Source organism: Bombyx mandarina, chromosome 25 (genome assembly GCF_030267445.1).
Source record: "Bombyx mandarina strain Sakado chromosome 25, ASM3026744v2".
NCBI classification, from domain to species: Eukaryota; Metazoa; Arthropoda; class Insecta; order Lepidoptera; family Bombycidae; genus Bombyx; species Bombyx mandarina.
Window position 1 is genome coordinate 7,228,613 of NC_143231.1, and position 12,063 is coordinate 7,240,675.

The 12,063-nt window shown below is 37.6% G+C and overlaps 2 protein-coding genes across 3 annotated transcripts in view; one reads left to right on the forward strand and one right to left on the reverse strand.

Annotated features, from left to right (window-relative positions):
- Positions 1-6,187, reverse strand: TfIIA-S (general transcription factor IIA subunit 2). Its single transcript, XM_028180837.2, has 4 exons — positions 5,987-6,187; positions 5,788-5,915; positions 5,251-5,357; positions 1-150 (listed from the first exon to the last, which is right to left on the reverse strand). The coding sequence occupies exons 1-4, from the start codon at positions 6,056-6,058 to the stop codon at positions 131-133; spliced, it is 327 nt and encodes a 108-aa protein (XP_028036638.1). The 5' UTR covers positions 6,059-6,187; the 3' UTR covers positions 1-130.
- Positions 6,188-8,164: 1,977 nt separating this feature from the next.
- Positions 8,165-12,063, forward strand: part of LOC114247800 (proteasome activator complex subunit 4) — a 31,702-nt gene continuing 27,803 nt past the window's right edge. The window contains exons 1-2 of one of the 2 annotated variants that reach the window (XM_089738685.1): positions 8,165-8,682; positions 11,905-12,045. In XM_089738685.1, the coding sequence (XP_089594811.1) occupies positions 8,453-8,682; positions 11,905-12,045 (371 nt within the window). In that variant the 5' untranslated portion in view covers positions 8,165-8,452. The remainder of the gene's footprint in view (positions 8,683-11,904; positions 12,046-12,063) is intronic. The other variant, XM_089738684.1, reaches the window with a different exon arrangement.

A 12,063-nucleotide genomic window follows, 5' to 3' on the forward strand; every position in this document is an offset into this window, starting at 1 on the left:
TAAATACCACTTACATTTATTTAGTAATTAGATCCCAAATACAATGACAAAAAATTACAACAATATCAATGAAATTCAGAGCTTTTCAGTTCGTAGTTTAATTAAGCCTAGCAAATTAATTTCATATAGGTTATCTGCGGTCGTCAACATCTGCAACAAACCAAATTAGACAATGAATAACAAATCGAGATCTCTAAAATCATATAGTACCTAAATAACACTACAACTTTTTTGACGTGACAACGTCTTATAATTCGATGGAGCCGGCTGCACGCACGAAAAAACATGACTCATGCGGCGTTACCTCGCTCTGAGGCGCTCCATTTAAGGCTTAAAATGCAAGCGAGAGCGCGCAACGAGCGACAAAGAGGCACAAGCGGCCTCCGCGTTCGGCAGCGTTCGACATCTGTCTCTCTCCTACTTGAGTGAGCGATGCATCCGCGTGGACAGCTGCTATACAATAACACATATTTTACATGTTTTCGTCCAGTATGAAGTTCAGTGAAAAGTGAATGACAATGTGGTGTCAATTGTTTATAGCAACGATAATGGCGGCGTAAAGGTAATGATACTTTCGATATTAAATATATTATGTTCAGTGATATATTTGTCGAATATTTGTGCTTTCATCATTAAAATAAATAGCATCCGTCCGCTCGTGCAGCGATTGTAGGTTATGCTATAATTGACAAAACTATAACAATAAGTTAACAGAACTATTTCACGATGAGTAAAAAACCATTACATCAGTATTTTCTTATGACGTTGTCACGTTCAACTATCGTCAGTAAACCGACTTTACAGATAACCGATTTTTTTTCCTTCAAAAAGCAAACGAGCTTATGTACATTGCCCGTTATTATGCACTGGGGACTGGGGTATTAAATCTGTAGCACTTTTCTGTAATGAGATTCATGTGTTTGTTTGGTTCACTAGACCCTTTGTATTTTATAAGGCCAGCCTGTTGCTGCGGAATTTGTCATTCTGTATATGGCTATTAAGGATGTACCGCATAATTTTACTTGAATAGTGTTGTCAGATTCTGGAGCCTTATACAACAGTACAGTTCCTTGCAATACTCTTTCCAACGCTCTACTACCTTTCCAAGATCATTGATCGGATTCCCCTTTCCGCCGCCCAATAGTGTGGTTTAAAATGGCGAGTTATTCTGCGGATCTTGTAAAAGAAAAGATCTTTTTTTTTTATTCCTTTGTAGGCAGACGAGCATACGGCCCACCTGATGGTGAGTGGTTACCGTCGCCCATGGACTTCAGCAATGCCAAGGGCAGAGCCAAGCCGCTGCCTACCGCTCTTGAAAGAGCTTGGTATTTTTGGGAATGCCTCTCCACAGTTATTTTCTATAAAGAGGTTTTTGTCCTTCCCACACTCTGTTGTTATCAATTTGAGCAGTTACAAGTTTTGTTGTTGTGCCTCCGTCGTATTTTGGATCTTCAGTTCTTTTCTCTTGGTTATCCCATGTCTGGTCAGATATAAACTATTTTCTCATAGCAGATTTTTTGTCTAAGATATGAATGACTCTGATTCAACTGTGAGAACAACAGATATGATGGGATCATCTCAAACAATTCTTTAAAACATTTCCCATGGTACATCAGTTCAAAATACAGAGGGCACCATAGCGTTTACGATTAATGACAATCTAAATTGCGCCATTTTATGTCAAATAGGAGTAGACGGTGGTACATTAGAGCCAAAGTCCACAGAGAGGCAGTACTACACTCAAAGTTGGGCCTCTGCAATGTAGTGCTTAACTTTTTGCTTACACTTGAAATACTGCATTGAGCTGTTGAAGATTCATCCTTTTATAAACAAACTAGCGACCCGCCCACGCTTCGCTTCGGAAACATTAAAACACACATGAAACCAAAAATAAAAAATAAAAAAATAAATTAAAAAAGTAGCCTATGTTCATCAGGGACAATGTCGGCTTCTAATGGAAAAATAATTTTTCAAATCGGTCCAGTAGTTTCAGAGCCTATTCGAAACAAACAAACAAACAAATCTTTCCTCTTTATAATATTAGTATAGATTTATTTTCCATTTTATTTTTTTTCGTTCCGGGGCCGAAACTTCTACGAGTTCCACGCGCCTATGGGGCACGCGGGGTATATGGGATTGGTCCGCGACTGCGAACCACGAACCCAAGGATGTTTTTAGGGCCCTACCGCACTAAACGGCTCCCCTGCACTCTTACACCCGACGTCCGGTCTCCGTTCGGGGGGTTTCCGCGGTCCATCCATGATTTTATGGATCCCACGTGGCCATGACGGGGAGGAGACTGCGTCCTCACAGGGGCCGGGGCTGGACGAACGCCCTCCTCCGAGCTCCCGACTCGGCGACGGCAACACGGCATCTAGAGGGAAGAAGAGCTTTCCCTCTCCCGTTCTGCCTTGCAAAGGTCGAACATCGCCTACCAGGACTCGTCGCTGCCGAGCATCGTAGGCACGACGATCGGAAGCGACAAGTCCGGTATTTTTGTAACGAGGACGTGGCGCTGCTCCGCGAAATCGGAACAGTACTCGAACGTGTGCTCCGCCGTGTCCTCGTTACATTCACTGCAGTGGCTGCACATCCGCGTCGGCTGCCTCCGGGCGGCGAGATGCAGGTAGAGACCGAAACAGCCGCGTCCCGTATGCACCTGCGTCGCTCGGAAGGTGAGATGTCCTCCATCGCGATTCACCTAGTCCGAAAGGACCGGGGGGATCGCCTCGACGGCCAGTCGCCCGTAGACGGGTCCGCTAGGCGGCGAGGTCATACCTCGAGCATGGCGCACTGAGACTGAAGCTTCCGCGCTCGAACTTCCGCCGTGCCGGGACGCGGCTATCCCCCTGGAGCGAAGATCGCATCGCCACACATCGCAGCGAGCGCCTCTGCTTCCATGTCCTAGGGAGGCGTCCCGACGCGCACGCACGCCGCCTCGAACGAGACGGTACGGTACTCGCGAACTGCCCTGACCGCAATCGCGCGCAGCGGACGCCACAACGCCACGACGTTCTCACGGGTCACGGCGTGGCACCACACTGGAGCCCCGTAGAGTGCCATCGACCACACAGAGATTCCATATGACCCAAGTTGAACACCACTCAAGATATTGACCCCAACAATCCCAACACTCTTGAACAATTGGAGTATAACTCCTGGTTATAAAAGGAACAATTAAAAAATATGTAGTAGTACTTGTACCAAATCAAGGACATCTTAGTTTTCTGTTTAAAGTTAGGATGTTTTTTAATTAGGTGGAAGTGACTGTCAACTTGTAGGTGCTGTCAACTCTATCTTTAGAGTACTGTTGTAGTGACTTTGAGGTCAAGCCTGAAAGGAGACTGAAACGATTACATACATTTTTGGTCCCGAATGTAACGTGATGAAACTAATATGAATTAATAGATTCAGATTTATCAGTACCTTGCTGAAAACTATAAAAGTTTTCTCAATCTGAGAGCCGAGTTAATAAAGATTTAGTAAAAGTTAGGTTATGTTACAATCTCTTTAAAAGAGCTGAATAATAACTTATTTAAGCATAAGTAAATGTTTATTATATCCATTGGATAATCTTTTAAATGTCATATTATGAATGAATATCAATGATATATATCAGGTATGGAATATGACATTGCTATCCCACAATTCGCACAGCGATCCATAATTTCAACAGTATCCAATGCAACAATTTCAAGTCAAACGTGTGAGCGATCTTCGGTGTCCAGTGTAGAAGCAATTGTCGTACAAGGCTGGCAGAGTTGGAATCCGTAATAATAAAGCAGTGATCATTGAAAATATAAAAACAGCCTGACAGATACACACTCAAAATGCGTCGAAGATACAAAACGAGTAGAGCATAAAAAACCAACAAGCGCCAAAAAATAATAGTATAATCTATGAACAAACGTCATGTCAGCTTACTGTCAGAGCTGTCATCAAAAATACAATCGATTTTAATCGATTTGAAATCGATAATTATATTACTTTGCTAAGTAATAATAGACTTTTTCTTCATTTATGTATATAATCGCAATTAAATCCGGCGCATACCGCACTTGTATACAACAAGTATAAATCGCTCATTTAATTACTTTGCATTAATTACCTAGTGCAATGTTTTTCTTTTTATAATCCTGTAATCGATTAATTAAATCGATCACACCGTTATACCGACAAAAACTAACTTTCTCATTTTTCTCCGGTCCCAGAAAGAGGATTGAGGTGATTTTTTATATTCTTATATAAAAAAATATGACAAATTTTTTAGACTACATTCCAAGTTATTACATTTTTGGCCCACGATTTTCCGTCTCCTTTGGGCAGTAGGCACAGTGAACTTTGAGCAGATATCAATAGTGAACGAGTCAGTTAGGATAAGTAATTTTATTTGTAATTATAAGACACCAGAAGGAAGTTAGTGCAGTTTTTTTTTAATTAAGCGATATGTCAATTAATTGCTCCTTAAATTAGAATCCGTAATTGTTCCACATTTAACACAATTAGTTAATTTAAAAAAAAAAATTTTCTATAAAACCTAAAATATCCATATCCATCCATATTAAAAAAAACATAATTTGGCAATATTTATAATAATTAATACAAAAAAAATATTTGCATGTAAATTGTTGCACTATGACGTCATCAGTGGTAATTGAATCCACTTTACACAATTTAATTAAAAATTAAGTAATAGTGATAAACGTGGAGCAATTGGGTATTCTAATAGAGCATTTAAAGAGCAATTAATTGGCATATCGTTTAATTAAAAAAAAAAAACTACGCTAACTTCCTTCTGGACTATAAGACTGCAGTTTTTTTACAAACACAAAATTGTAATTTCAGATCGATTATTTTCCATTAATCAACACTTCTGATTTTTTCTGTAGATAGATGTTGATGAGGATATCATTCATAGGAATGAAAGATCTAAGATGTTTTGTTAAAGTTCAAGTTCCATCCACACTACTTATAATGCAACAATACCCTAAATATCAATTAATTGTGCAGCCAGTTTTTCTTCACTTTGCTAACAGCATAGAGCTCTACTTTGCAAGTGCAGAAACTCAGAACAATAGCTTACCATTGCTCAATGTATAGACAAACAGATACATCACATAGATCTGTTTTTCTGTCCTCTGAGCACTTATGGTTCTATTGAACAGCCTAATAATTTTCCCTCCTATTTAAATATTATATCAAAAAACCCTAATTTCATTTGCTTTAATTAAATTTTGATAACATACTCACTTTTACCATCACATGCTACTATTTTAACTTTTTCCACCTTGGCCAATTCTTGTACTTCTCGAAATTCAACATCATTCAACATAAAAGTCCATACATTATCACAAAACCTGCAATAATTAGTAAGAGAATGAATAAAATAATTACCACCCAATTAAAATTAAACCTGGTTTTTTTTTTAAATCTAATAATGAGATCCAATACCGAATTGTACTCTTCATAAGATTAAGATCCATGTTAATGTGATTTAAATTTGGCATAAACTTGTTTCATTTGGTTTCTTTTTTTAATGCCATAAATATTCTGATCATAAATGCAATCTTGCACTTATTTGGTTGCACAATCTAATCATATTAAGGAATTTAACTGGTTATATTTAGAGTAAATCTAACTACCCTATAACTGGTTGAATATTATGATCCAAATAACTAACAATTTGAGTTGTGACTTTTAAAACTGTAAAATTTATGAAAAGAAGTCATCTATTGAAAATGCTTTTATATTTAGATAGTTAGGTACGGTAAAAAAATTTAAACTTACCTGTATGTGTTAAGTTTTCCTGCTTTAAAGGTTAGCCTAGACTTTACTCTATTGGACAGAGCCTGATTTATAGATTTGTCGAATTGCAGCAAAACTTTTACTGCTAGTGCTGGTGTTATTTGTCCATACTGAAAATTAAATATAATTATGGAAACTCATTAGATCACAAACTTACAAGTGGTCACACAAATGATCTCACTTGGATCAGCTCGTCTAGGCTTTCTTGAAGTGTATTACCAATAGTGGTATTTCTGTATAATTGATATGACATCACTGTTTAAATTACACTGCAGTTAAATAAAAAATAAAAGTATTTCGTATGTTTTAATACACGAAAAAGTAACAAATTAATGAAATTAATAAATAATCACTGTTGTCAATCAAAGAAGCCATAGATTATTATTTTTAGAGATTTTATGACCTGGTAACTAAGACCTTTAAGTCATGTGTTAGGACTTTTTGGCGGGAACGCGAGGAGTGAAGTTGTGTGATTTTGTTTTATTTTGTCTAATTAGTGTTTCTTCAGGTTTAAATGTGTGATAACGGTGGTTTATTAACCGTTTAATATCTGTGAAAGTGCACAAATGTGGGAAAATGAAACAAAGTTGCTGAACGTAACTTCTCGGGATCTTCCAAAAAGTCCATTGAAAAAGTCTCAGTAAATGACCACCATTTTACTGAAATTATACTTCATCTCATATCATCTCATTTCATTTCGTTTTGTTTCGTTTTCATTTCATTTCATGCCATTTTTCATAATAATCAAATTCATTTCATTTCATAATATCATATTTCATATAAAAAGTTATCATTAAAATTAAAATAAGACTTGACCTAAAGGTCTTAGTTACCAGGTCATAAAATCCCTTAAAAAAAAAAGTCATGTCTTATTTTAATTTATGTTCTTATTTTTATGAAAAATGATAATATGGAGTGAAATGAAATGAAACGAAGACAATTAATTATTATTTGTGACATTAATCAACTGGGATGAAATTAAATGAAATGAGATGATATGGAATGAAATATAATCTTAGTAAAATGGTGGTCATTTACTAAAATTTTTTCAGTGGACTTTTTGGAGGATCCCGAGAAGTTGCGTCCAGCGGCTTTGTTTCATTTCCCCACATTTGTGCACTTTCACAGATATTAAACAGTTAATAAACCACCGTTATTACACATTTAAACCTGAAGAAACACTAAATAGACAAAATAAAACAAATCACAAAACTTCACTCCTCGCCTTCCCGCCAAAAAGTCCCGTTCCCGCCAAAAAGTCCTCGTACGGCATAGATAATACATAGTATATGTATGTAGAGTATAAACATGACTAGACAGAATGACCTACAGACTAACTGCTGATATAAACACGAAGATACAAATTTAAAATCTCAAACCATGCTTGTTAAATATAATTTCCAAAATATTTGTTAATCATAGAGCATTTTTATAAATTTTAACTTAAACCAATATCTGAATGTCAATTAAAAAAAACAATTGTGGGAAAATTGTAGAATTTCAATGTTAGCAGCCGAATCACTTTTTTCTTTGCAAATGTAAGGACATCACCTCTCTAACCCACTTCTTTGACTCAAGGAAGTTCTCCCCCCGGCTTCCATGGCCGAGTCTGGAGTTAGACCTTGGGTACAGATTTTCGAGATCCGCACGAGTAGGTATAATTTCCGACCCAACGGAATACTGAGAGACTTGCCTTGCTGAGAACGAAGAGGTGTCGCGTAGTATCGCTCCATCGTGTTGCTGAACGAGGGTGAAAGGTAGTTGAACCGAGTCGTCACCGCCCGCATCGTCTAGTATCTGACCCGGACTGGGCCTGATCGGTTTGCTGAACAGCACGGCTTCAGAGAGGGTCATTCTATCTTCGATGCGAACATATGAGTACCGCGTATGTACTTTCTTAGGCGAAATGAATCGCCTGGCGCGGAGTGGCTCTTACTGTATCCTTGGACATTGCCAACGTATTCAACACACTGCCCTGGTCGATAGTTGTGGGGGAATTCCAGTATTACGGCTTACACGCGTATTTCCGCTGGCTAAATGAGTCCTCTCTAGATAGCAGGTCGGTAATTTCCACTGGTGACGGTGGTGTGACTGGCCGCTTTCCGGCCGAGCGTGGTGTTCCACAGGGGTCGATCCTTAGACCTCTGTTGTGGGACATTGCCTACAACTGGATCCTGCAGAATGCCCTTTACGGACCTACGTGAATCGTTATGCAGAAACGGTGGTCTTGGCGATAGAGTATAGGTATCAAAAAACTTTTATTACCAATAGCTTTTAGCGACATCTACACAATGCTTAATCAGTCATTACCAATTGTCATTATGACGTATCATACCGTACCTATACCTACATACTACATAATCTCGTCAATTCTCGTCGAGTAATTTTGGTTTTACTTATATATAATCTTACTCTATGGTTTTACTTCTGTGGAGTGAATTGAATTTCCATTTGTGCGTAAATTATAATATGATGACTAGTAAAATAAGGTTTCAATCCGCTATTAATGAATCGAGAGTACTGTAAATTTAACATAAGAAAGAGTTCTCTATTTTTCTATTTTGTGCTTTTTTTAAAACGGATGACTTAAATCTGCGCAGTGACTTGTACTTTTTATAAAAAAAACAGTGGGAAAATAATTCACAAAATGATACAGGACGATGAATATGAACTTCTGGTAACTACCCCAGAGCGAATTAAAGCCCTGGGGTTCAAACCTCAGAAGGAATTTTTGACGAATCACTTATTGCCATATGCCAGTGAGCTTGACGAAGAATCGACCAGATTTTTAGAACAAGTGAAGATAAACTTGGCGAAGTCTGTTATGTTACGAGAGATGAAGCCAGCATGTGGAGTTTGGCTTTCTAGATTAATGAAGTATGTATGTTTTTTATATTACTGTTAGTGTATGTTAGCCTGCACTGGTAGTTGCCACCGCTATGCCCATTCTTACCGCGAAGCAGCTACAGTTCCAAATTGCAGAGAAACCTAAACCTTAAGTCTCAAGTGGGCTAGCGATAATCACATTGTGATGTTTATAGGCTCTGGTAACTTAAAACCAGGTTGGCCGTGAGCTTGTTCACCCTTATATGCAAAAATTCTTGTAGGTTAAACTCGTAATAACTCGTCTTGTTTGTAGACGAAATCACATTCAATATATTACAAAAAATGAGTTTAGTTCAAAGATAAAATTATTGCATTCGTTGTTTTGGTGTTTGCGCAAGACTTTAATATATTGTCTGATAAGCAGTATTGGTGACAATTTTTTATTCTATTTATTTAAATGCATGTACTTAAGAGTATAAAAAAAAACATAGAAGCTCCTTGACTGCTGAGCTAAGGCTCTTGGCCTTGACACTCACATCTGGGAAAAAATATGTGACAAATAAGTTTTTTGTACTGTTTCTGGGTGTCTTACTTCTGGTGGTAGGACCTCTTGTAAGCCTGTGCGGGTGGGTACCACCGCCCTGCCTATTTCTGCCGTGAAGCAGTGATGCGTTTCAGTTTGAAGGGTGGGGCAGCCGTTGTAACTATACTGAGACCTTAGAACTTATATCTCAAGGTGGATGGCGCATTTACGTTGTGGATGTCTATGGGCTCCAGTAACCACTTAACACCAGGTGGGCTGTGAGCTCGTCCACCATCTAAGCAATAAAAAAATATATATTTATATATATAATTATAAACAAACATTCTCTCCTCCTCGCGTCGTCCTCACTGCTGAGAGTCGTGACCATCAGGTTTAGACAGGATTTAAATTTCCTAATAACTTTCCAGCAATTCCAATCATTATGTTAACTGATTAAAAAACAATTTAACTGTGTCAATTAAGATAGCCTTTATGGAATATGTCTATTGTAATAAAAGAGGACTTTTATTGTAAGTCCTAAATGTAACCTACTAATAGTAAATTTTTTAAAACAATTATATATTTTTCATAGGTAGCAAAGTTTTCAACAGAAATACCTGTCTATGTAAATTCATTAGTGTATTGAGGTCAATTGTTAGAATATAAAGTTTGTATTTAGGAAGCTCTGGGTAACAGCCAACATGTTGACACTCAAAGAGTTGCCAAAGGTTAAGTCATACCAATAAACTATTGCGTGGTTACAAGCAAATTAACAAATTTTTTGTTCTAAATTATTTTATATCATTGCACAAATAGATAACAACATTATAGCTTACTTTGCGTTAGAGGGTTCGTGCCAGTTTGATAACTTTGTGCTGTTTACTTCATGGAAAACATAACAAAATGAATGCTGCCAATCTTCTAGAGACATAGGATGAAAAAAATCATAATATTGTAAAATTGCTACCGAACTCTTCAAACCGGTACAAATGACTGCTCCGCAGAAGAAATAGGCAGGATGACGGTGCCTACATTTGAGTTGTTGATGGTCCAATGGATAAGGAGCCTGGTGCATTATATGATATTCATAAGCAGGCATAATTTTTTCTAATAAAATACATACTTAATACATGTTCTCGAGCCACTTTCTTAATATTTTTTTTTTTATGATGAAGATGAAGTGTTTTGTAACCAAATTATACCTGCAAAAATTATAAATTGCATACTTACTGATGGTAGGGCGTCCAGTGGGCCGTTATGGGTATGCTCTTCCGCTCTGTTCATTTCTGTTTTCGTGGAGCAGCTATTGTTCCAGATTGAAGGGTGGGACTATGCTTATACAAAACAATATAATTGAAACTTCAATCTTAAGTCTCATGGTGGGTGGCGACTATCACTATTGTGATATCAATAGGCTTTGATATGCTATAAATAACTAGTCCTAATAATAAAAAACTGTAGTCCAATATATATACATATATATTTTTATGATTGAAGGCTTACTTTTGGCCCTGAGGCCTTTCCAGTTTGACTAGGACAGTTAGGCGAGCAACGGCTCAGTCAGGAGTCTAACCTTTGTAAACTTCATAAATAATAGCCTATTCAAAAATTCAGCACAAATGGTTCTATTTTCATTAATATAAAGTTTGCTAGTGAGAGCTCTCAGCCAGTTGTGTGTTTGAAAAAGCGCAAATTTTTAATAATTATTGTGTATTTTTGTGTGTCATTGTAGTTTGTGGTTGTTGTAATTTCCACAAACTCAACAAAAAAACTCATTACGAAATAATAATGTACAAGGTGGGCCAAAAGAAATCATCCTATTGGAAGATACTCTTATTTTTGCAATTGGCTGCCAATGTCAAATCTGTTTTGATATTTGTGGACTAGACAGGTGCAGAATACAAGTGAACAAGTCATGAGCTGTACACTTCCCAAGAATGCAGAATAATCGTGTCTATTTTTTTGCGTAACAATTCGTGCCTCGAAATTAGCCATCAGTCGGTCGTCACTAAGGCGAATTTTCCTGTACAAAGTCCAGTCCGTGCATCAGCTGCTGGTTGTCGACCGCCAAACGCGTGTAATCTACGCCCAAGCCATCCTCAATCTCGAGGACGAAGTGGACGATTTTTCGCCCAAAATCATATTGAGCGATGAGTGACAGTGCGTGCTATAGGGCCAATTAGGACTGGAGGACATGTGATTCCAACAGAACGGAGTAATGGCACACACTGCGTGAGCCACAACCGATATTCTGAAGGCGGCGTTCCCGGGTCGCCTCATCTCTCATTTTGGCGATTTGCACTGGCCCGCAAGATCGCCAGATTTAACCATTCTAGACTCTTTTTGTGGGGTTTTTTGAAATCCCGCTTTTACGTGAACAAGCTCGAGACCCTCAAGAACAACATTCGACACGAGTGCGAGAATCTGTCGCCCGAAGTACTTGCCGAAGTGATGAAAAATATCATAAAACGAGCCCATAAGGCAATCAATTGTGACGGCGTCCGTTTGGCCGATATCATGTTCTCGACTTGACCAATCAAATTCTAAAGGTTCAAATAAAGATAATCAAAAAACAGAATCGAAGTTTTTCATTTAGAAAAAAAAAAGAGAGTCAAACAATATCGGATGACTTCTTTTGGCCCACCTTGTACATACCACTTTTATTTATAGTTAATCTGTATATTGTGTAGTTAAATAATTAAGTTAATTAGTTTATAATTAAGAATAAATTACTGTCTTTTTTTTTATAGGTACATAAGAATTTATGGACTAAAGTTCAGTAAAGCTGACCACATAGACCTCATCAAATTGGCATATGAGCTTATTATCATTCCAGATCTTGAACCTAGCAAAGTTCATAAGTTTAGTACAATGTTCATTATGCTCACAAAGTAAGTAAATAAAACATA

Coding starts and splice junctions, on each gene's coding strand:
- TfIIA-S (XM_028180837.2), bottom strand. CDS start 6,058: ATGTCATATCAATTATACAGAAATACCACTATTGGTAATACACTTCAA. Junction 5,358..5,787: donor GGAAAACTTAACACATACAG/GTAAGTTTAAAT, acceptor TAATTATTGCAG/GTTTTGTGATAATGTATGGA. Junction 151..5,250: donor AGTAGCATGTGATGGTAAAA/GTGAGTATGTTA, acceptor GGTTTGTTGCAG/ATGTTGACGACCGCAGATAA.